The sequence below is a fragment of the Herpailurus yagouaroundi genome, unplaced genomic scaffold (genome assembly GCF_014898765.1).
Source record: "Herpailurus yagouaroundi ecotype Mexico unplaced genomic scaffold, PumYag 67690, whole genome shotgun sequence".
NCBI lineage: Eukaryota > Metazoa > Chordata > Mammalia > Carnivora > Felidae > Herpailurus > Herpailurus yagouaroundi.
Genome location: NW_024420490.1, coordinates 5434584 through 5455929, shown reverse-complemented (window position 1 = coordinate 5455929; position 21346 = coordinate 5434584). Strand labels below are relative to the sequence as shown.

General features: G+C 44.7%; 1 protein-coding gene across 8 annotated transcripts in view; it reads left to right on the top strand.

The window, feature by feature from the left end:
• The window catches only part of SH3KBP1 (SH3 domain containing kinase binding protein 1), a 330782-nt gene that overhangs the window by 152523 nt on the left and 156913 nt on the right, over positions 1-21346 (top strand). For all 8 annotated transcript variants that reach the window (XM_040468252.1, XM_040468256.1, XM_040468254.1 and 5 more), the window contains one exon: positions 17073-17176. In XM_040468252.1, coding sequence (XP_040324186.1) covers positions 17073-17176 — 104 coding nt within the window. The remainder of the gene's footprint in view (positions 1-17072; positions 17177-21346) is intronic.

Sequence of the window (21346 nt, the reverse complement as noted above, 5' to 3'; positions counted from 1 at the left end):
TCAACCCACTGTCAACTGAGAAATTTAAAAAATGGGGGGGGCACCTGGGTGGCTCAGTCGGTTAAGCGGCTGACTTTGGCTCAGGTCATGATCTCGTGGTCCGTGAGTTTGAGCCCCGCGTCGGGCTCTGTGCTGACAGCTCAGAGCCTGGAGCCTGTTTCGGATTCTGTGTCTCCCTCTCTCTGACCCTCCCCCGTTCATGCTCTGTCTCTCTCTGTCTCAAAAATGAATAAACGTTAAAAAAATTTTTTTTTAAAATAAATAAATAAAAAATGGAGAACTTCATGTCACCTGTGTTACCTGGTCTCAATTTCATTGTGTATATTTTGAGGAGGGAATGATGACGAGTCAGAGACTTCTTTGTAGAAGAGCTTTCTTTCTGCTTTATTTTCCGTCTGCATTTGTTAGCTAAAGATAAACATACTACAACAGGTAAGAAGTGAATAAACTTATTGTCCTTTAAAATTAGTGTTTCTAGAAACTTCTAAAAAGATTTTTTTTTTTATAAACTTCTTTTACCCTCTGGGCCTTCCTTAATATGGAGAAATAGTCCAGGGAAATAACACTCAACTTACCAGGACAGAAGACTAAGAGAAGATATTTTCTGGCCTTTTCCTCCCTGCATGTATGTTGTAAACATTTTTTGAGGATCTGCTCTGTGTCAGGCAGTGTCGTATCAGTTACCTGTTGCCACAGTTATGCTGCATAACAAACACCCACAAAACCTCGGTGGCCCAACAGTAAGCGTTTATTGCTTTTGAATCTGGGGCCAGCTGGAAGCTGGCTGGTGACTTTTCTGATTTTGACTGGGGTTCCTCCCGTGTCTTGAGGTCAGCTAGCCATTTGCCTTGACCTCAGCTGCACGCCTAGGGCACCGGCACTGTCTCGTGTATCTCGCATGCTCCAGCAGGCTGGCTTAAGCACGTTCACATAGCAGTGGTAGAGGCATGACTGAGAATGGAAACTTCCAAGTTCTCTTGAGGCCTGGGCTCCAGACTGGCACGCTGCCACTTCCTTTTCACTTTGTTTTCCAAAGCAAGTCCCATGGCTTGGGGAACCCTGCTCTGTCTTTAAGGGAAGCACTCTAAAGTCATGTGGCAAAGGGCATGGGTACATGAGAGGTGAAGAATTAGGGCTAAATGCGGTCAGCACACCCCACCCTGTGCAGAGCGTCACAGGAGAGACACGTAGGCGGTCCTCTTAACAACCCTGAGCCGAAGGTGGCGTCCTCCTAGCTTTACAGTCGGAGCAACGGAGGATCAGAGAGCTTCTGTGATGTATCCAGGCCACACTTGGAATGAGAGGTATAGTTTGAGTTTATACCGGGGTTTGTCCAACCTCTTCCTCTATGCTGCCTCTGACTCCACACAGCATCTTGGATTACTGCCTCTTTCTGGAAACATCTGCCTTGCCTATTGTGTCTGTGTATTTGCCCCCCTCACCCCCACTAGACCTCTTTATTTTGCTGGCTCCTCTTCTCAAGCTTCTTAAATGTAAGCTGCTTTTATGGTTCTGTCTTTGGCATCTTCTGTTGTCCCCTCGCTCCTGGGCTCAGCCAATGCCACAAAGCACACAGGCCCCAAAGCCAACCTCTCTGGGCCACACCTCCCTCCTTGCTTCCCTCACCCCTTACGTCCACTCTCAGACACTCTGTGCTGGTTAATGGTCTCTCAGCTGTAAGTCACAGTCACCCTGGCTTAACCTGGCTCAGGTCATAAGGAAATGTGCGTAACAAGTCCGAGGGCAAGGCAGGGACTCTGTCTGAGTTGGCTTCATGCTGTGGTCTTCCCTGCTTACATCTAGTGGGGGAAAGGGCAGGGGCTTCTCTTCTTGGAGATGGCCTGGGCCGGTCCATCTTCATCTCTCGCTGCCACCCTGCCGGTCCCTGAACCCATCCCTGGCCCTAGCCCAGGGCTAGTGGTCTGCAGTAGAGTGGCTGACGGGGCGACTACTGTGTCCCCAACTGTGCCCGCAGGATCGAGCAGCACATTCTCCTGCCTTGTCCTTCCCCTTCACCTGCTTCATCATTTGTTGTTTGTCCCTTTGGTTTTGAGGTCATTACTAAGGAACTGTTCAGGGTCGGGCTCTGGGAGAGCCTCTAGTAAACCCCAAGGAGGCTAACTCAGGTGCTGCTCATAGCAGCCTAGGATTTGAGAATCAGACCGTCCCGGGCAGCATGGGCAGGGTGAGGAGAGCACCCGTTGTGGTGGTCATAGGAGCACCTAACCCTGCCTCAAAGGCGGTCACAGATGGTGTCTGGGAGGGTGTCACATTTTTTTTCTTTAATTTTTTTTTAACGTTTATTTATTTTTGAGAGAGAGAGCAAGTAGGGGAGGGGCAGAGAGGGGGAGACACAGAATCTGAAGCAGGCCCCAGGCTCCAAGCTATCAGCACAGAGCCTGAAGTGGGGCTCAACCCCATGAACCGTGAGATGATGACCTGAACCGAAGTCAGACACTCAACCGACTGAGCCATCCAGGCGCCCCTGGGAGGGCGTCACTTCTAAGCTGATGATTCCACATTAGCGATGTCTCTCGTTCTTCCCTAAAACAAAAAAATCATCCCTGGTCTCTGATTTAGACCCTTATCACTTCTTGTAGACCAGAGATTGGCAAACCACAGCCTATGGGCCAAATCTGGTACTGTTTATTTTTATAAATAAAGTTTTATTGGCACACAGCCACACCCTTTGGTTTATGCATTATCTGTGTGGCTGCTCTTACTTTACAATAGCAGAGTTACACAGTTGCCACAGGGACTTCGAGGCTTGCAAAGCCTAAAATATTTATTCTCTGGTTCTTCACAGAACAGCTTTGCCAACCCCTGAGTTAGACGGGCAGAAAAACCCAATTCCTGCCCTCCAGGAGGTTTCATCTCGCAAGAGGAGACTTGATATAGAAAGCTTTATAATGAAGACTGTTGGGGAAAAGATATTTAAGTGCTGGAGCAAGTAGTACAGACACAAATCAGCGTCATTGGAAAAATCCATGCACATGTATTTCTCTCTTCTCCCCTCTGCTGTTCCTTTTTCTAGTCCATGAACAAATCCACATTCATTTTTCTTGCTTCAAGATTTCTAGATTGGCATTTTCTAGATTTGCAATTTCTAAATTTACACTTTTCGTGACTCTTAGTTCCTTGCCTCTGAGGGGGAGAGTAAAGGTGCACAGCAGTTTGGAAAATGAAAAGTCAGAGTACGAGAAACCATTTTTTAAATGCACCTTTGCCATTCTCCCATACTTAAAAGGAATGTAGGACTTGCTTAAATAAATGAGAAAAACCTTTATTTGCTTTCAACAAAGAGCTAATATATGCATTACTAACCTATTTGCTTGCAAAAAGTCTGCTCAGAAACCTGTCCTTTTCTAGATGACACCCCTGCACAGGGGCTTTGGCATCAAAACCATTTGGAGCCCCTAGAGGAAGCCCCTCATAATGGGATTTGTTGTTCTGATGACCACAGAATTGCCCCCTCAGAAGGCAGCTTTTGTGCTATTCTGTTGTTTAGACTTCACTGCTCTTTTTTTTTTTTTTTGGAAGATTTGAATTGTGCATTTTCTTTTAGACTCTTCCTAAGTTTTCTTAATTAGACTTAGTATTAAAATAATACATGGTTAGTATAAAATCTTAATAAAGGAAAGTTGGGGTATAAAGAGTCACATGGGGTGCCTTAGTGGCTCAATAGTTTGAGCATCTGACTCTTGATTTTGGCCAAGGTCACGATCTTGCGGTTCCTGAGATCGAACCCCTGTTGGGCTCTGTGCTGACAGTGTGGAGCCTGCTTGGGATTCTCTCTCTCCCTCTCACTCTGCCCCTCCATGTTCACATACGTGTCTGTGTGCACACCCTTTCTCTCTCTCAAATAAATAAATAAATAAATAAAAGTCACATAAGCCCTCACTCCTGCCCCCATGCATACTCCCTGGAGGAGACCTGGTTCATGGTTATCTCTTCAGATCTCCACACGTGCATTCAGACAAACCATAAGAATTTGCAGATATTCAACCATAAAATATCAATTTCAGATAGTATGACCTAATCCAAACACACAGTGATACAGACATGCTAATATTTAGAAAAATACAGATGGGATCATTCTATTTATGCTGTATTGTAATTAGTTATTATTAAGTTGAAGAGAATGTTGGAAATCTTGCTGTACCAGTTCACTTAGAGCTATACCACTCTTTTTTTTTAATTTTTTAAGTTTATTTTTATTTATTTTTGAGAGAAAGATAGCAAGTGGGGGAAGGTAGAGAGAGAGGGAGACAGAATTCCAAGCAGGCTCCCTGTTGTCAGTGCAGAGCCTGATGTGGGGCTTGAACCCACAAACCGAGAGATCACGACTTGAGCCAAGATCAAGAGTCAGACGCATGGGGTACCTGGGTGGCTCAGTCATTTAAGTGTCTGACTTTGGCTCAGGTCATGATCTCACTGTTTGTGAGTTCGAGCCCCCCGTTGGGCTCTGTGCTGACAGCTCAGAGCCTGGAGTCTGCTTCAGGTTCTGTGTCTCCCTCTCTCTCTGCCCCTCTTCTGCTTGCGCGCTCTTGCTCTCTCTCTCTCTCAAAAATAAACATTAAAAAAAGAAGTCAGACGCTTAACCGACTGAACTACCCAGGAGTCTCTACACAACTCTTGAATAGTCCATGTGTAGATACACCACAACTAGACTAACAAGTCCCCTAATTAAAGGACATTTAGGATAATTCTGGTTTTTCACTCTTCCGAATAAGGTGGCAGTGAACATTTTGCATTTATCATTGTACATTTCGTGTAAGTTATCTGAAGTATAACTTCTTAAAAGTGGCATTGCTATTTTTTTATTATTAAAAAAAAAGCTTTTTTGAAGAATTGGTCGGATGCCTCCAGTCTCAGTTGGACTTGCTGACCTTGCGGTCCTTTATCCTCAAGGGATACCACAAAGATGTGACTGTGGTAGAAGTCAGGCAGCCGCTCCAGGCAAATCCTGTGCGGTTACACGTATTAGCACAAACCTCCCTCCCTTCATGGAACATTTGCGCACTGGCTGCCCTGCAGGCGCTGGGGACCCGCAGGCAAAGAGTGACAGCACAGCTGACGAGAGCTGGGAGGAAGGTGTATATGAGGCTATGTGGGTACATGGAAGCCCAAGTGACCACTTTATCCCTGGCTGGGGGGACCTTGTAGAACCTTTTGTAACTTTACTAGCTAGCAAAGGGAGAGAAATGCAGGGCTTGGTTGGAGTGGGGACATTGAGGTGGTGGCAGGTGTCAGCCTGCAAATGAGCTGTCCTGGCCTTCGTGGAAGGGAGTGTGGCCATTGAGCTCAGCTGAGCCAAGGCGCCAGATGACAGAGCAGGGCTCTAGCCAGCCACTGACCTGGGTGATAAGAGGGCACTTGGCGAGCAGCTTCCTAAAGGCTGTGCCACACGGCTGCTCATGGATCGGGACCTGTGATGCGGCCCGATGTGCTGCTTTTGTCATGAGGTGCTGATCCAAAGCTTGTGAAACGTTCTAACAGAATGTAAGTGGTGTGTCAACTGCTTTATTTTATATACGTAACTCCCCCTTTGGGTTTCTGTGCAAACCATAATCTTGAAAATAGGAGTTCTTGGTTTTTTTTCTTTTTAATTGCTGTGAAATCTATTTGTCAGTCTGCTGAAACCTATGACCTCTATTCAGAATAATGTTTGTAAATGAATAAAACAAAATCCACAGTTGCAAAGGAAACCAATTATACCGAAATACAGTCATCAAAATACTGCAAACACATAAATAATGCATATTCTATATGGATGCGTTAAATAGCAAGTTCCAGCAGTGGGTCTAGAAGCCATCATAATTTTAAAGTAAGGAAGAGTGGAAATGATATTTCATGATAACTGCAGTGACCAGCATGTGAAATGAGAATGTCTATCCACATAGTAGGGAATAAAAATCCCTGGATGCTGCCAACACCAGTGTGGTTTGTTGCCTGTATTGCATAGTGAAAAGAAAGGCCAGATTTCAACCAGAGGATAGTAAGATTAAGGATGAAATCTTCTTCCCATCCGTATTTAGGCCCCTGAACTAACTCTGTCCACGAACCCCAGTTAAGAATCTCTGCTTTTAGATACAGAAGAAGGAATGGTGCACATACAAACCCCCTTTGCATCAAGAAAATTCATAAATACGTAGGCCTCCCCTGTCTTGATTCTGATGGAGATGAGAAGGGAAAAAAGTCAAAATTAGAAAAAAATCATTTTGACTAGCTGCAGTAAAGATCTCTCCTCTTCTGCCTCAAGAGAGAAATGTGGAATTTTCTGTCATTCTGTAAATTTCCCAGGACAATGGCTGTTTTGAGGACCGATTTTAAAAACTGGGAAACTCTGGATTTGTTTGTGGTAGGTATTTTCCCCAGAGAATCCTCTAAGCATAGGCGAGGGAGGTGGCCCCCAGATGAGGGTCTCTCAGATTTTCTAGACCTTTGTCACAGTTCCTAAGTAGGCATGTGCTCATGCGCACTCCCCCTCCCTGCACTTGTTCCCTCCCTCACTCCCCCCCCTTCGCTGTAAAAGTTAGGGGTCTGATCTCTTCATCAGCAGCAAAGTTTGAGAATGCCTTTAAAAATAGATGCGTTAGAGGGAGTGTGTTGGATCGAAGGGAGAAATCTTGTTTATGCTCAACAAATAACTTATATTTAGAACCTTCCTTCAGTTTTCCCTTTGAAAATCTGTATTCTCATTTCACTTGAATGACTCTGCATGGAGCATTTAAAAGTAGATCAAACAAAACTCTATAAATATGTTGAGTTCTTTTGGGCATTTTGCCAGAATAAGCCTTGCTAAAGTGGAGAAGAGCAGTGTGCTTTATGTATCAGATTTTCTCTTCTGAACGTCCAGACTCCCTTCCCCCAGAGAAAAGCGTCCTGGACTGGGGAACTCAGGCCAGGGACACTTGGGGAAGTGTCGCCCTGGTAAGGTCTGCTGTGGGTTGTTTAGATTAAAGAACATCCTGAAAGGCCAAAACCACCCCCTGGGACTGGCCTAGGGAAAGGGGAAGACCCGGAGACTGCTTAGCCACATCACTGACCGTGGTTTTCAGTATGGTTTCTTTATCTTGCTCCGATGGGGAGGGAAGGCCGGCAAAAAGAAAATTAGTTGAACTGGCATAAATCATTCACAAAGGTGCCTTTAAACACATTAACGAATGGTAAGACAAGTGGAAAAAAGGGAGGGTGTCAGGTGACAGCGAACCCTTCTGCGAAGTAGGTCCGTCCCGTTGTTCTGATTTGAGACATGAGAAAACTGAGGCGAAGGGCCACTCAGTGGCAAAGAGCATGAGGTAGTCGTAGTGCTGGTTATCCACTAGGTTATCTGTCGTTCCTGTGTCGTGAGTGAGCAGGCTCAGAAGATGGACACAGCCCCCCCCCCTTTCCCCCTCACCCCTCCCAGCCCCTGCCGCCGGGAGGGAGATGGCTACGCTGTGTGGTCTGTGCACTCAGGCCAGGGAAAACGACCTTGGATCCATAACTGATAGGATATGGTGGTGGCTCTGATCAGAGTAATAACTAGTCTGGGCTCCAGGTGTGGAGCTGTTTCTCCAGGCTCACACCTCCCATTGTCGTCCGGGACCAGCCGCAACCGGTTCAGAGCCCCCTTGATATTCAGCCCTTGGCAGCCACCTTTCTGCCTGATCCAGTGGCTTGGAGAATAGGAACTAACTTTACTCTTAATGTCATCAAAGCATAATCAGAAGAATTAAGTTTCATAAAGCATGATAATTATTTTAACAGGTGACCGTGATGATTTTTAAAAATTATTACAGTGTATTACTACATGTTCTCTGGAAAAACAAACCGATGTGCAGAAACATTTACATGAGTCTGTCTTCACACTCTGCTAATCCCCCTTTCCAAAAATACTACCGTTAATTTGGGGCATACCCTTCTATACCCTTTTCTATCCTTGCACAAGCGTGTTCTTGTACATACACACCCTTTATTTCACCCATTAAATTGTATTAGGCCCTCACATATTAACTGAATGTTGAATGAATCCATTTATTCATTAATAAACATTTCTTGAGCACATACTCTATGACTAGCCTCTGGGTGATAAGAGTAAATTTTGGAGTCTAGGGTGGAGGTTATAGAGGGAAGAAGGGAGTGTAGTGTGTATGTGTTTACAATGTCGGGAGTATATTTCACATATTAATGTATTATGGACGCCTTTTACATGTCAGTACACATGGAACCGCCTGCTTGATTTAAAAGGCTGCTCAGATCCTTGCGTGACCTGGATATACCATGTGGCCGTTCCCTCTCAGCGGACATTCAGGGTGTTTCCTGTACAGATCTCTGTGCACATATGCATTTACTATTAGATACAATGCTGCCCTGAACCTGCTTATGCATATATCCCTCCCTATTTAAGTATTTTCTGTCTTTTAATGGGACTACATTTAAAATCCAACATACATAATTTCTCGCTCAGGTAAATCCCTGCTCTGCTATCTGGTGTGGATGATTGACAGTGGACCATAAACGCGAGTATATCACGCATTGTTTAATATCACAGATGCTTCAGACTACAATGTTAGTGGAGAATGAGGCCCTTTTGACCCCATGGCAAGACGATGGGCCACCATCTTTCTGTCCTTATAGCTGCAAAAATTCAAGGTGGCATTGGCTTTTTGAAAAATTGTGGTGAAATACAATGTAAAATTTACCATCTTAGCCATTTTGGCATCGGCTTTTCAAAAAGCACACGTTGAGGCGTGCCCAGTTTAACACCAGGTTGAAGCTTTAACTGTTTACTTCTACCCTTTCCGTCCTTCTCTAGGACCCCTCTGACTGTCTACAAAATTTTTGTTCACAAAACAGTGACCCACAGACAGAATGTGGAATAGGTACTCATCAGTTCATTCATCCATCGATCCATCAAGAATGGATTGAGTGTCAAAAAAAAAAAAAAAAAGAATGGATTGAGTGTCTGCTCTAACAGGCACTGAGCTAGGTGCTGGGATCAAAGACCGGTGAAAGAGGGTCATTGGCCCCCAAAGGGGGCAGCAGAAACACATCAACTGATGATGATACTGTTGTTCAGGTTTTCATCATGTTTTTCAGACTTTCTCTGTCTTTCATTGTCTTCTTTTGGGCTGTCTGCCTGCTTCTAGGCTCCCTCCCCCAAGCCATCCTGCACACCTCTGACACCAGCCACTTCTCCCTACATCACTGTCCTCACCACATCTTGTTGTCATTTCTCTGTCCAGAAACGTCCTCTGGTCAAGTCCTCATCCTTAACTCATCATCCAGAGTACCCTGGAAATGCACACCTAATCTGCCTTCCTGGTATTATCTTGGGTTGGTGGAAGAAAAGAGCTGCAGACCACAACTTATTTAACTCATGTGCCTCCTACAAGTTATCCAGCCTTTCTGTGCCCATTCAGAAAGATGGGGCCAGCATCCCTAAGCTCACAGGGTTGGTGCAAGAACTTAAGCGAAGGCATGTGACATGCATAGCCCGGTTCTTGGCACATAGTGGACGCCTAATCAGTGTTTGTCTCCTTCATCTCCAACAAGACCCCGTTGATTTTCCTTATGTGACTTTTGACTTTACCTACCTCCCTTCCCATCCCCCATGGCTTAGAGGCCATAATAAATGGTTCCCTACTGAATCTACATTTTTCTCCTGTATTCTGGTGGGACTTGGGAGCAAATGAGCACTGGCATAATTATAACCTCTCTTCAGATGAACCTTCCCTTTTTGAAGTAGCAGGCACATGGATTTACTGTTTTCTGCCGTGCAACGATATTGATTATATAGCCCTAAGAGAATCAGGGAGGCTCATCTCCAGGGACCAAACAGTGCTGGTTAATTAAATACCATATGTTTCCGCTGTAATGGTCCAGCCACAGCCAGAGGGTTTGGCGACAAAGACCCACTAGTTCCTCATTTTTCTGGCATGCCATCAACCTCTGAAGTGTCCTTCTCTTCCTCTGAGTTATGTTACATTGAAACAGGATGAGGAGTAGGAATGTTCCCAGCAAAGGGTATGATGCTGGGTCCAGCAAGATCAGCCATTTAACTGTCTCTCTTTCCTTGCATGCCAAATCCACTGGATGTTTCAAGGAAAAGGGATGATTCTCCACATGTATTTTGTTTACTTGGTATTGTCTTTCTATCTTGAAATAGGAAACCTGGGCCCCTTGCATAAATTGAGGTTTCTGACTCAAGAATAGCCTCTTCAGGAATCTGGAATCTGCTCACTAACTTGGGGAGTTGCTGCACCCCCAGCACTAGTGGCTCATGAATCATAGCAGGGAGTGCCATCTTTTCCATCCCCCAGTCTCCCAGGAGCACACTTCCAGAGCTAGAGGCTGTTTGGTGCAACTTTTCCAAAGTTCTGTGAAATAAAAATCACAGCGTGGCAGCATTCACCTGGGTTATGTGTTAGGCTAATATTGCCAGATGAGATTGGTTTTTCTCCCTTTTGGGAAAAGAAGCTGCACGTTAGAACCTGTATAGCATTGTCCTGGAAAATCCCATGTCTTTTTGGACAGCTGATCTGTCTGGATGTCTCTCGATCCTGTTTGTTAGACTCACCTGAGGAGCTCTTAAAATACAGATGCCCAGGCTGCATCCCAGACCATTGATAAAGGGTGGGGTCTGGTCATTTGTATTTTTTCCTTTCCCCCTTCAAATTTTTATTTAGAAAAATTTCAACTGTACAGAAAAGTTATAACAGTATTACAGTGAACACCTATGTTAGCAATTTGCCACATTTGTTTTTTTCTCTCTATGTGTGTATGTATATGTATATGTATTGTGTACGTATACACACATACACACACACTCCTTTTCTCCTTAAACAATTTGAAAGGAAGTGACAGATACCAGGACACGTCATCCCTGAATACTGTGGAATAAGTTCATTCTCCTATGTAACTACAATAGGATGAACGGACACACTCCGGAAATGTAACATCAATATGATGCTATTATCTAGTATTAGTCCATATTCAGATTTCCCCAGTTCTCCTAATAATGCCCTTTATAACCTTTTTAAGAGAATCGAATGCAATTAAGGATTGCATTATATTTAGTTGTTGTATCTCTTTACTGTTTTTAAATCTAAAAGTTCCCTAGCCTTTTAAAAATTGTATGTGATAGTGACTTAAAAATATTTTTAATTTTTTTAAAGTTTATTTATTTTGAGAGAGAGAGAGAGCATGAGTGGGGAGGGGGAGGGAGGGAGAGAAAATCCCAAACAGGCTCCACTCTGTCAGCGCAGAGCCCCATGTGGGGCTCAAACTCACAAACCATGAGATCATGACATGGGCCGAAATCAGGAGTCAGACACTCAACCAATTGAGCCACCCAGGTGCCCCTTAAAAAAGACTTTTTAAAAAATTACGTCAGTTTCTGTAGACTGTCCATCGGTTTGGATTTGCATGATTGTTTTCTCACGGTCAGATTTAGGTGAAATATTTGGGGTGGAAGCATTCTGTAGGTGATGTTAAGTCCTTCTCCGCATGCCACATAAAGAATCCCATTATTGGCGATGTGAACTTTAAGGCTGTGTCTCTCCAGTTTCTCCATTCTAAGAAGACCATTTTCCTTTCGTAATTAATAAATAATCTGTGGGGAGATACTCTGAGACTCTTTACAAATCCTAATCTCCAACAAGCTTTCACCCAGTGGTTTTAGCAACCACTGATGCTGGCCAGAATCATTGGTTGCTATGATGGTTATAAAATGGTGATTGTCTATTTCTATCATTTCTGTATTTATCAGCTGACATTCTTTTTCTAAAGGAGAACTTTCCCTTCTTGCCCCGTACCTATCTATCAAATCTTACCCATTCACCTAGCTAGGTAGCTGGCAACCTACCTACCTCTTGAACTTATCAGTCTGGGCTCATGAATAATTTTGGAAGTGAACGAATCATTATACAACCTTCAGTACCTGCTGGAACTGTCCCCATCTTGGCCAGTGGAGGCCCCATCAAGCTGCTCTCTGTGTCCTCTTGAGATGACCCTTCCAGTGTTTGAGCACTTCATGGTGATAGCGTTCGTGCCTGCTCCATTCTCACTTTGTATTTGCTTTGCCCCAGCCTCGGGAAAAGCCGTTATTCTATGGAGACCTAGTTCCTCAAGGACTGCTGTTTAGAGTGTGGAAGGCTCCCCAGGTGATTTCAATATGCAGCCAAGCCTGAGAACCACTGGTTAGAGTCCTCTAAAGGGAGATCACCTGTTTCCACAAGGTGTTTTCTCCTAGTCACCAGCTGTTACCCGTTGTCACCTGTAATTAGTGGCACTGATTTGTTGTTGAGGTTTAGATTTTTTTGGGTAGTGTCACATGGTGAGTCAGGTTTAAATGCAGGTCCCTGACCCCAACTGCCCAGAGACTACAGTTCCATAGATCTTTCCTGCATTTCAACCTTCTGACATAGGTAGGTGGTCCCCAGGCCACATCTGGAGAAAATGCCAGAAGTAACTAACCCTGGAAACAAAATCGGGGGCTTTTTCTAATTTTCTCTTTGACCTTTATCAATGTTTTTTCTCTTGCAGTATGATCTCAGGATACTGCCATGTTCCCTAGGCATGCAGTGAGGATCCATTTGATTAATTCAGTGGGTTCCTTGAAAATCTCAAATGATTTAGACCCTTGTGGTTGCACTGGTGTTCTGTCAAAGGGGATATAAGATGTAAAAAAAAAAAAAAAGATTGTGTGGGTGTTGAAAGTTTTTAGTTGATCCAAATAATTTTTTCAACTACTACATTATTTGTTGTTAGATTTTTGTGGTCATTGAATGAATTGGCCTAGTAAAGTTTTCACATGTTGTAAGACCCTGGAAGGCTCTAAAATATAGATGAGTGTGCTGTCTGTACGTGGGTCATGGCACCCTTTTTAGTTTCTGCTATGTCATGTTTAGAGAGTGTGAGTGTACTTCATTTCCTCCCTTTCCAACCAGTTTTATTTCATTAAAATATCCGGCAGCTATATCCTCAGTATCCAGCAGCTGTAAGGAAATGCTCCTGATCTGTGGTTTTTCACTTCCTGGTTTCACATTTTAACCATGTCCCACATTGGCCCGGCGAGTCCTTTCTGCAGTCTCAAGACCTATAAGTGAGCATTCTTAAGAACAGTCAAACACGGGAGGTGGTGTCTCTGGAGTTGCATCTGCTCGCGAGCTGTAAGACCTCGGGTAGAACACGCAATCTCTGTGTTTCCTTGTTTGTGAGAAGGGGGTTCATTGTGAGAATTAAGTGGGGTAATACATACACAGTACTTAGCAGTGTCTGGCACACAATAAGTGCTCAATAAATGCTAGCTGTTATCATTTTATTAAACAAAGCTGACCATGAATGTAAGGTCACGGACGAATGGGGCCGAGTGAGGGAGACTGAGTGTGCCTGCCTTGCCCTCTGTGTGCCGATATTTCTACATATGAGTGCATGGTCATGCATGTGTATTTCGTGGCCATCGTGCAGTATGACAATAAAGGAGAGACATATCAAGTATCCCCTGTGAAGTCTGCCTTATCTATACATTTTTTTGGTAAGCCACGTGCACATATACATTTGCACATGTGTCCGTAAAACTTGTGTTTGTTACTTCTTGCAATTACATGTAAGGAGTTAATTGGTCCGGCCTAGAAAACGCACACAGTGACAAAGGATGGTGGCAATGGCCCTGATGTGAAGGAGGAAGAGCCTGTGTTCTCTCCTCTTTCTAGTTGTTCTAATACAGATTTGTCTTGTTGGCCGTGATCAGCAAGTAGATGTAAATTTCTCTCATGACTCAGTGTATCCCATAGAAAAAAAAAGCCCATTGTAATGTGTTAAAACTTGAGTTCACGTGAACTGGGCCCTGGGTGTGAACAGCTCAAACTAAGGGATCCTAAACCACGGCCTTGGGCAAGTCATACTCGTTTTTCTGCAGTTTATGCCGGCTGTTGAAACGAGATGACGTTGTTGTTGACATACCTTCTCAAGGAAGGTCAAGATGGACCAGTAAACATCAGTGAAATGCCAGGAGAGGAAGAAATGGCAAATGACATCTTTAAACTCCCTTAAGTTTTGGATGGACAGAGGCAACTGAAATGCAGTGTCTCCCATTGTCAGACACCCACCTCATTTTTTTCCTAATGTTTGTTTATTTTTGAGACAGAGTGTGAGCAGGGGAGGGGCAGAGAGAGAGGGAGCCACAGAATCCAAAGCAGGCTCCAGGCTCTGAGCTGTCAGCACAGAGCCTGATGCGGGGCTCAAACTCACGCGCCGTGAGATCGTGACCTGAGCCAAAGTCGGACGTTCAACCCACCGAGCCACCCAGGCACCCCCGTCAGACACCCACTTGAAACTGGACTTTAGGTTGGGTAGACCTGGTAACAGTGATGTGCAGAAGTTGAGACCTGGAAGAGCAGCAGTCCAGGAATTTGGGTACAAACCTCAGGCTGTGTTGCACAGTATTGCAGGAAGCAGTTAAGTACAGAATTGCCGAGAATTTGGGACAAGATATGAACAGAATTGGTTCATCCAGCATTGGAGGCGAGCTCTGAACTCAGACCAAGGAAATACTGCCACTCACTAGCTTGGTGTCTGTGGGTAAGTCATTGAGCCCCAGTTTTCTCATTTGCAAAGTGGTTGCTCATTCTGGCTCCTTTCTTTTTCTTTGCAAGCCATGTGGTTGGCAGGATGAGATATGGTGCTGGATACCAGAAGTGCTTTAGAAAAGATTGCCCGCTATCCCAGTGCCAGAGGGAAAAACTGTTACTACCTGGGGTAAGGTCGGGTGGCCTTTACCATCAGTACCCTCTGGATATCTCTCTGTGACTCGCTTTTCTTGGTCCTGTATGTTGGCATTGTGTTTTATAGGACTTTATGCCACCAATTAAATAAACTTCTTAGAGGCTTTTAAGAAATGTCGATTAGCCTGGCAGACAGAAACTAGGAAATGTGTCATTCTTCCTGATACCAGACAGGGCTTTATGGAAGTCTGATGCAGAGATTTGGTTCAAGAGAAATCTGATTATTCTGTTCCAGGTCTGTTCTGAGTCTGCGGTGTCAGTCTGTTGTTAAAGAATACATCACTCTCTCTTCCACCATTTGCGCACTACTGGGCTAGATGCTACTTTTTACAGAGGGTTTTGTGAATATATGAACCTGCATATAACTGTGTTTACCATTTCAGCTAACACTGGGTCTTCAGATGTTATTTTCAAGTCACTTTGGTGAGGGCTGGTGACTTCTGTGCTTATAAATGTTGGGTTGTAGACATTTGTCATGTTTACTTGTTCTGTGTTCAGATTTGTATCTGCAGAGTTTGGTTTTGATATAACATCGAGCGAATAAAGGTCTTAAAGATTTATAGTAGAACTTCATCTTCAGAGGTGTATGTGGGGGCAAGAGAGTCCCAGGGAGTAGGAGATGGGTGCCAAGACCGCCTCGTCGTCTAGACCTCCTCAGATAGGATGAGGGATCTGTACCCTTCACAACACAGAGCGCTGGAGTTGCCTTCCATCGCTTTGGACGCCATGGAACTGCGGTAGAGTTCTTTGCCCTGCAGACCCACTCTTCCTGACTCCCCACAGGGAGAAGCCATGCTCCGCGGGAGAGCCAGGCCCTCCATGGGTGGCCCTGTGCCACCTGCCAACAGTGCAGCCAGCGCCTGGCAGTTGGCCTGAGAGCTCTGCGTTTGTCCTCGTCAGGACCAGGGGGCTGGGGGTTCTGCGCCAAGGGGTGGAGTGTATTTGTGCAGTCGCCAGAGACGTGATTAGACAAGGTATCGATTCTGAACTCCTGCCCCCTTCCTTCTGTTCGACTCTGTTCTTCCTTAGTGAGGTTCGGGCAGAGAAAAATGGAACAGAGAGAACTAGGCCACTGGCTTTTGAAAAATATTGATCTGTGAGCGCATGAGATGTAGCCCAGACCTTCCCCTTTGTGTGATGTCATGCTGCACGGGGGCCTTAATGTGGCCTGTGATCGCTCCTGCAGGGATTTGCTTTCTTAGGGAAAAGACTAGAAAAGGAAAAGAGTCACTGTAGGCAGTATCCAAAAATAATGTCAGCGTTTCTAAATGCGTTGGCTTGAAGTCGGTGATCCCTTTGGTTTTCTAGGCCATGCGGTGGCAGGAGGGAGCACTGTGAGGTGGTCAGCTTTGAGCAACAAACTTCTGAGCAGTGCTGGTCCCAGTCCTTCTCTTTGGTCCACCTCTCCCCGGCTTGGGCCTCCACTGCTGTCTGTCTGTCTGTCTGTCTCCCCACCCCACCCCCATCACACATACCACATGCATGTTCTTTCTGCCCGCAGTGCATGTCTGTGGTGTGGACACTTGCATTTGTACTTGAACCAGCTCTGAGCCAGGGCCTCCCAGTTGGGCCGCTCTGCGTGAGTGAGATGCTGTACCCTTGAGTGTCCTCCGGTCAAGTGAAGTGTGGTCCTGGCTTTTATCTTGATTTGCCTGGGTTGGCTCTGTGTAAGCAGCCAGTCCTCCTGCTAATGGGTCCCCTGGGACAGAGGGAAGAGGACAGAAGTGGATTTGTTGAACCCCTCTGGGGCATTTGAAATGGCACCAAGAGCAGGCTGAAATCTAATCAGCTTTTGCTTATCAGGCCTGAGTTCCACCACATTGAAAGGGTGATGATTAGTAAGAAAAAGGCCAGGATGCTTTATCTTTTCCTTTGCACACTGGGAAAAATTTCCTCTGCCTTGCTAGCATTAGAAGCAGACCATTCTTTTTACTCTACCACGTCACATCAGCTTTCATTAAAAATCAACGGCAGCAGATACAAAGCCCCACCCACGGAAACGCGTTTAAGGCAACACTGTGCGCCAGCGCTTCGGGGCTGGGGTCTTTGCCTTCTGCACCAGCGGATCGGTTTCTCATCTCCATGCCTTTCGACCCAGCAGCTTTTAAAAGACCAAGAAGCATTGCTCTGCTTTCTACTGCCTCTCTCTGAGACCAGGGCTGCCGGGCGGGCCTCTAGCCATGTCCCAGAGAGCGTATTTGAGACAAGTCAGCTTAATTGCCTGCATGCCTAGGAAGCCTCTCTTTAAAATCTAATTTCGAGACAAGAGCTGTATCTAAATATCTTGCTTTTCCCGTTCAGGCGAGCGACGGAGGCGCCGCTGCCAGGTGGCATTCAGCTACCTGCCCCAGAACGATGACGAGCTCGAGCTGAAAGTGGGCGACATCATAGAGGTAGTAGGAGAGGTGAGTGTGCCACGCAGGGGGAGGGGGGTGGGTGGCCTCAGGTGGGCTGTCAGAACCCACCCCCGGTTGGCCTTGTTGTGGCGGATGTTAGAGCTTAAGGAGACCTTCGATGTTGTCTAGTCGAGTCTCTTCTCAGAGGAAGTGGGTTCCCAGAGAGGAACGCCACCAAGCCCATTAGGAGCAGGTGTGGGCCGTTGGAAATTACTGTCTTTGTTGAGTACTTCTGAGGTCCCAGCCCGCTGCCTGGCTTTTCTCCCCCGCTTCAATGGCTAGGAGACTCCTGCCATCCAGAGTGACCCTGAGCCATCTCTAGAGGGTGAATTCAGTCTTCGTGGTGGGGCACACTGTGGATTCACAGGGAAAGAAAAGCGACATTTATCGAAGACCTAGTATAAGACAGATGTGACAAGGTTCTTTGCACGTTGGCCCATTGGTGGCCCATCACAAGCGCCTCATTTTGTAGATGAGAAAAGAGACTCGAAAGACCCTAGAGGAGTCAGGGCCGAGTGTTAAAGCCAGGTCCACGTGGCTGGAGACCCTAGTTCTTTCCCCTGCACCACGTTCCCTTATTCCTCCTTGGTCCTGGCTGCTCAGAGCCAGCCCTGCTGGCGAAGTGCCCTGCCACACACTGGCACAGGCGTCTCAGACCCAACCCCTCCGTCCTGGGTGTTCGTGGATTTCAGACTTACAGCGTCATCATTCATTCTGATTCAACACATGTACCTGTATATAGAAATGCACTTCTCTGAGAGCCTTTGTTTCCTGAGTACCATTCGACCTTACAGAACCCCATGATTTACAAAAAAAAAAAACAAAAAAAAACAAAAAAAAACAAAGGAAGCTAGAAGTCAAGGAGGAGATTAAGCGAACTGTGGCATGGGTCCAAGTAGCAGGGCTGATGCTAGCCACCACATTCCCTGTTCATACAAACATAAAATGAGCATGCGTCAAAGCTTTATGTAACTCATTAATGAGGGGATCTGCAAGATGGTATGGCTGGCTCAAAGAGAATTGTGGAAGAGGAAGGTATTTATAATGACTTGAAAGAGAAAATACTTGATTAAGGTTGCTAAGTTGGATGCAAAACTACATCGTGTCCCCACGGGACAGTAAACTATACCCTTTGAGGTTATCTTTTCTAGGGGATAAGGCACTTGTATCTCTGGCAGTCAAGATTTATTTTCATTGCTATCTGAACAGAATCATTCTCATCACTTTTGCTTTTCTGCCAGTTTACACCCGCACTAACAGAATCATAAATAGTAAATAGGGCATCAAACAAAGATACCTGTCTCTAGAGAATCAGTTACCGGGACTCCCAGTATGGCACCTGGAGGACACAAAGTAAGCACGTGTGCCTATCTCCCACTTTTTGGAGAATTTGTATTCATGTGTCATTCGTTCACCATTTTGTATCCCTGTTGCCAAGTCGGGCACACGGGAGCCGTTTGTTGAAAGATGAATGAGCAAAACAGGAACGGGCAACAGAGGTGAAGGTTTATGCCAATGGTGAAAGGGACACATTCCTTTTTCCTTTTTTTAAAAAATGTTTATTTTTGAGAGAGAGAGGGAGAGCGGGGGAGGAGCAGAGAGACAGGGAGACTGAGGATTGGAAGCAGGCTCTGGGCTGACAGCAGAGAGCCTGGCGTGGGGCTCAGACTCACCCACTTTGAAATCATGACCTGAGCCAAAGTCAGACGCTTAACTGACTGAGCCACCCGGGTTCCCCAAGGGACACATTTCTTAAGACCAAACCCATGGAAGAAATTCCAAGAGAAATAATGAACAGTGTGACTAATTAAAAAAAAAGAATTAAAATTTTGGTATAATTTGCAGCGAGCTTAGCTAAAAAAAAAAAAAAAAGAACAACAGACAAAACATTTTGCAAGAAATCATAAAAAGTTATTATATATATCATATGAAAATATATTAAGAAGGTACTGTAACAATGATAAATGGTAGATAATTGTGTCATAGACCCAAAGCCCACAAGGGGAAAGAAAACTCTTTACCATGAGAAACTGTTCCACACTGCTATTAATGAAATAAATGCAAATTAAGACAATAATGGGTTCCTGCTTTTGAGAATCTCGAGAAAATACTTAGCGGTTAAGACTGTGGCTAATACTGAGAAATGGTGACTTTGTGCATATTTCTGATCCTAGTATGAAGCTATTTAGCAAGGTATGGCAAGAGCTGTTAAAATCTGAATTAACAACCTTTGAGCCAGTAATCTCACTCCCGGGAATTTATCCAAAGAAAATGGTTAACAGAAAAAAAAAAAATGTGAAACGCATAATTGCTTGTGATAATGAAAAATAATCAAGAGAGGGAATAGTTATGTGAATTAAGTGATATTATCCAGCTAGAAGATTGTGAAGACATTGATTGAGATGGTAAACCCAAGAGGCCTTTAAATCTTTATTTATTACAATACTGTGTTGTGATTTTCTGTTAAATTCTGCTAACCTGAGAGCTTTTCAACAGCAGGGATCTGGTTTTGATCGATCTTTCTATACATGGTACTGGAATAGTGCCTGAAACCTGATATGTACTTTAATAAATGCTTGCTGAATAAGTAAATGGAAGTATGAAAAGATTCTTTTACAAAATAAATGAATAGATCAGGACACAAACTTACATACACTAGGACACAGCTGTGTAAAATATATCTCCATGCATGTGATCAAAGACTGAAAGGGAACAATAATTGAAAATGCTTGTAGGGGTGCCTGGGTGGCTCAGTGGGTTGAGCGTCTGACTTCAGTTCAGGTCATGATCTCTCAGTGAGTGAGTTCGAGCCCCGAGTCGGGCTCTGTACTGACAGCTCAGAGCCCGGAGCCTGCTTCAGATTCTGTGTGCATCTCTCTCTCTGCCCCTCCCCTGCTCGTGCTCTGTCTCTCTCTCGCAAAAATGAATAAATGTTAAAAAAATTTTTTTTAAAGACTGTTAGTTAAAAAAAATGCTTGTGTCACAGAAGATGGTTTGTTCTTTAGTGTTGCAATAATGTTTTAAGAAATACAGATCAAGATAAGGAGAATCATTAACAGCTTTCTGGGAAGTCGTGCCCACCCTCACCTGCCTGTTGGCTGTAGGGAAGGCAGGTGCGGATCGCTGAAGGAGAGGATGGATTGCAGGTGTTCCTCTTCTCACCTAGATGACACAGGGTGCCCTTCGCACCTTCGGTGCTAGTCTCCTGTTCACTCACTGCCCTTTCATTGCTTGGCTTCATGAAGGGCTTGCTGCAAATTGGAAAAAGGAAAAATATGTAGCCTATGATAGTTATGTAAAACAAAATGTTAAGGTTGGCCTTTTAAACCATATTTTATTTTTTATTAAACAAATTTTTAATGTTTATTTTTGAGAGACAGAGAAAGAGCGTGAGTGGGGAGGGGCAGAGAGAGAGGGAGACACAGAATCCTAAGCAGGCTCCAGGCTCTGAGCTGGCAGCACAGACCCCGATGTGGGGCTCAAACCCATGAACCATGAGATCATGATCTGAGCTGAAGTCAGACGCACAACCCACTGAGCCACCTAGATACCCCTATTTTTTACTTTTTTAAAATTAGTTTATTATTTTTTTTAGAGAGAGAGAGGGCATGAGCTGGGGGAGGAGGGACAGAGGGAGCGAGAGCGAGAGCGAGAGCGAGAGCGAGAGAGAGAGAGAGAGAGAGAGAGAGAGAATCCCAAGCAGGCTCCACAGTCAGCATGGAGTCTGACATGGGGCTTGATCCCACAACCCTGGGATCATGACCTGAGCCAAAATCAAGAGTCAGACACTCAACTGACCGAGCCACCCATGCACCCCTAAACCATATTTAAAAAATTATATGATCAAAAATTAAATTCCCCATTATTCCATTTTACTTGCAATACTGCAGATTTTTGGCCCTTGTCACTGTATAATATAAACTATGCCTTTTTATAATGGATGTATAAATGTCAGTGGGTAGTTACTCTCTCATTCTACTGAAAACTAAAGATAAACATCCCAAATAAATAAAAGCTCTTCACTGACAGGAACAGATTGAGGTAGGGCCCTAGTATTAGCTTTGCAATACTATAGAATCAATCAATCCCTTCATCAGTAAAAATAGAACAGATGATGTCGTGTATGTGCATATAAATATGTTATATTCTTATTGATTGATTAATTGATTCTACAGTATT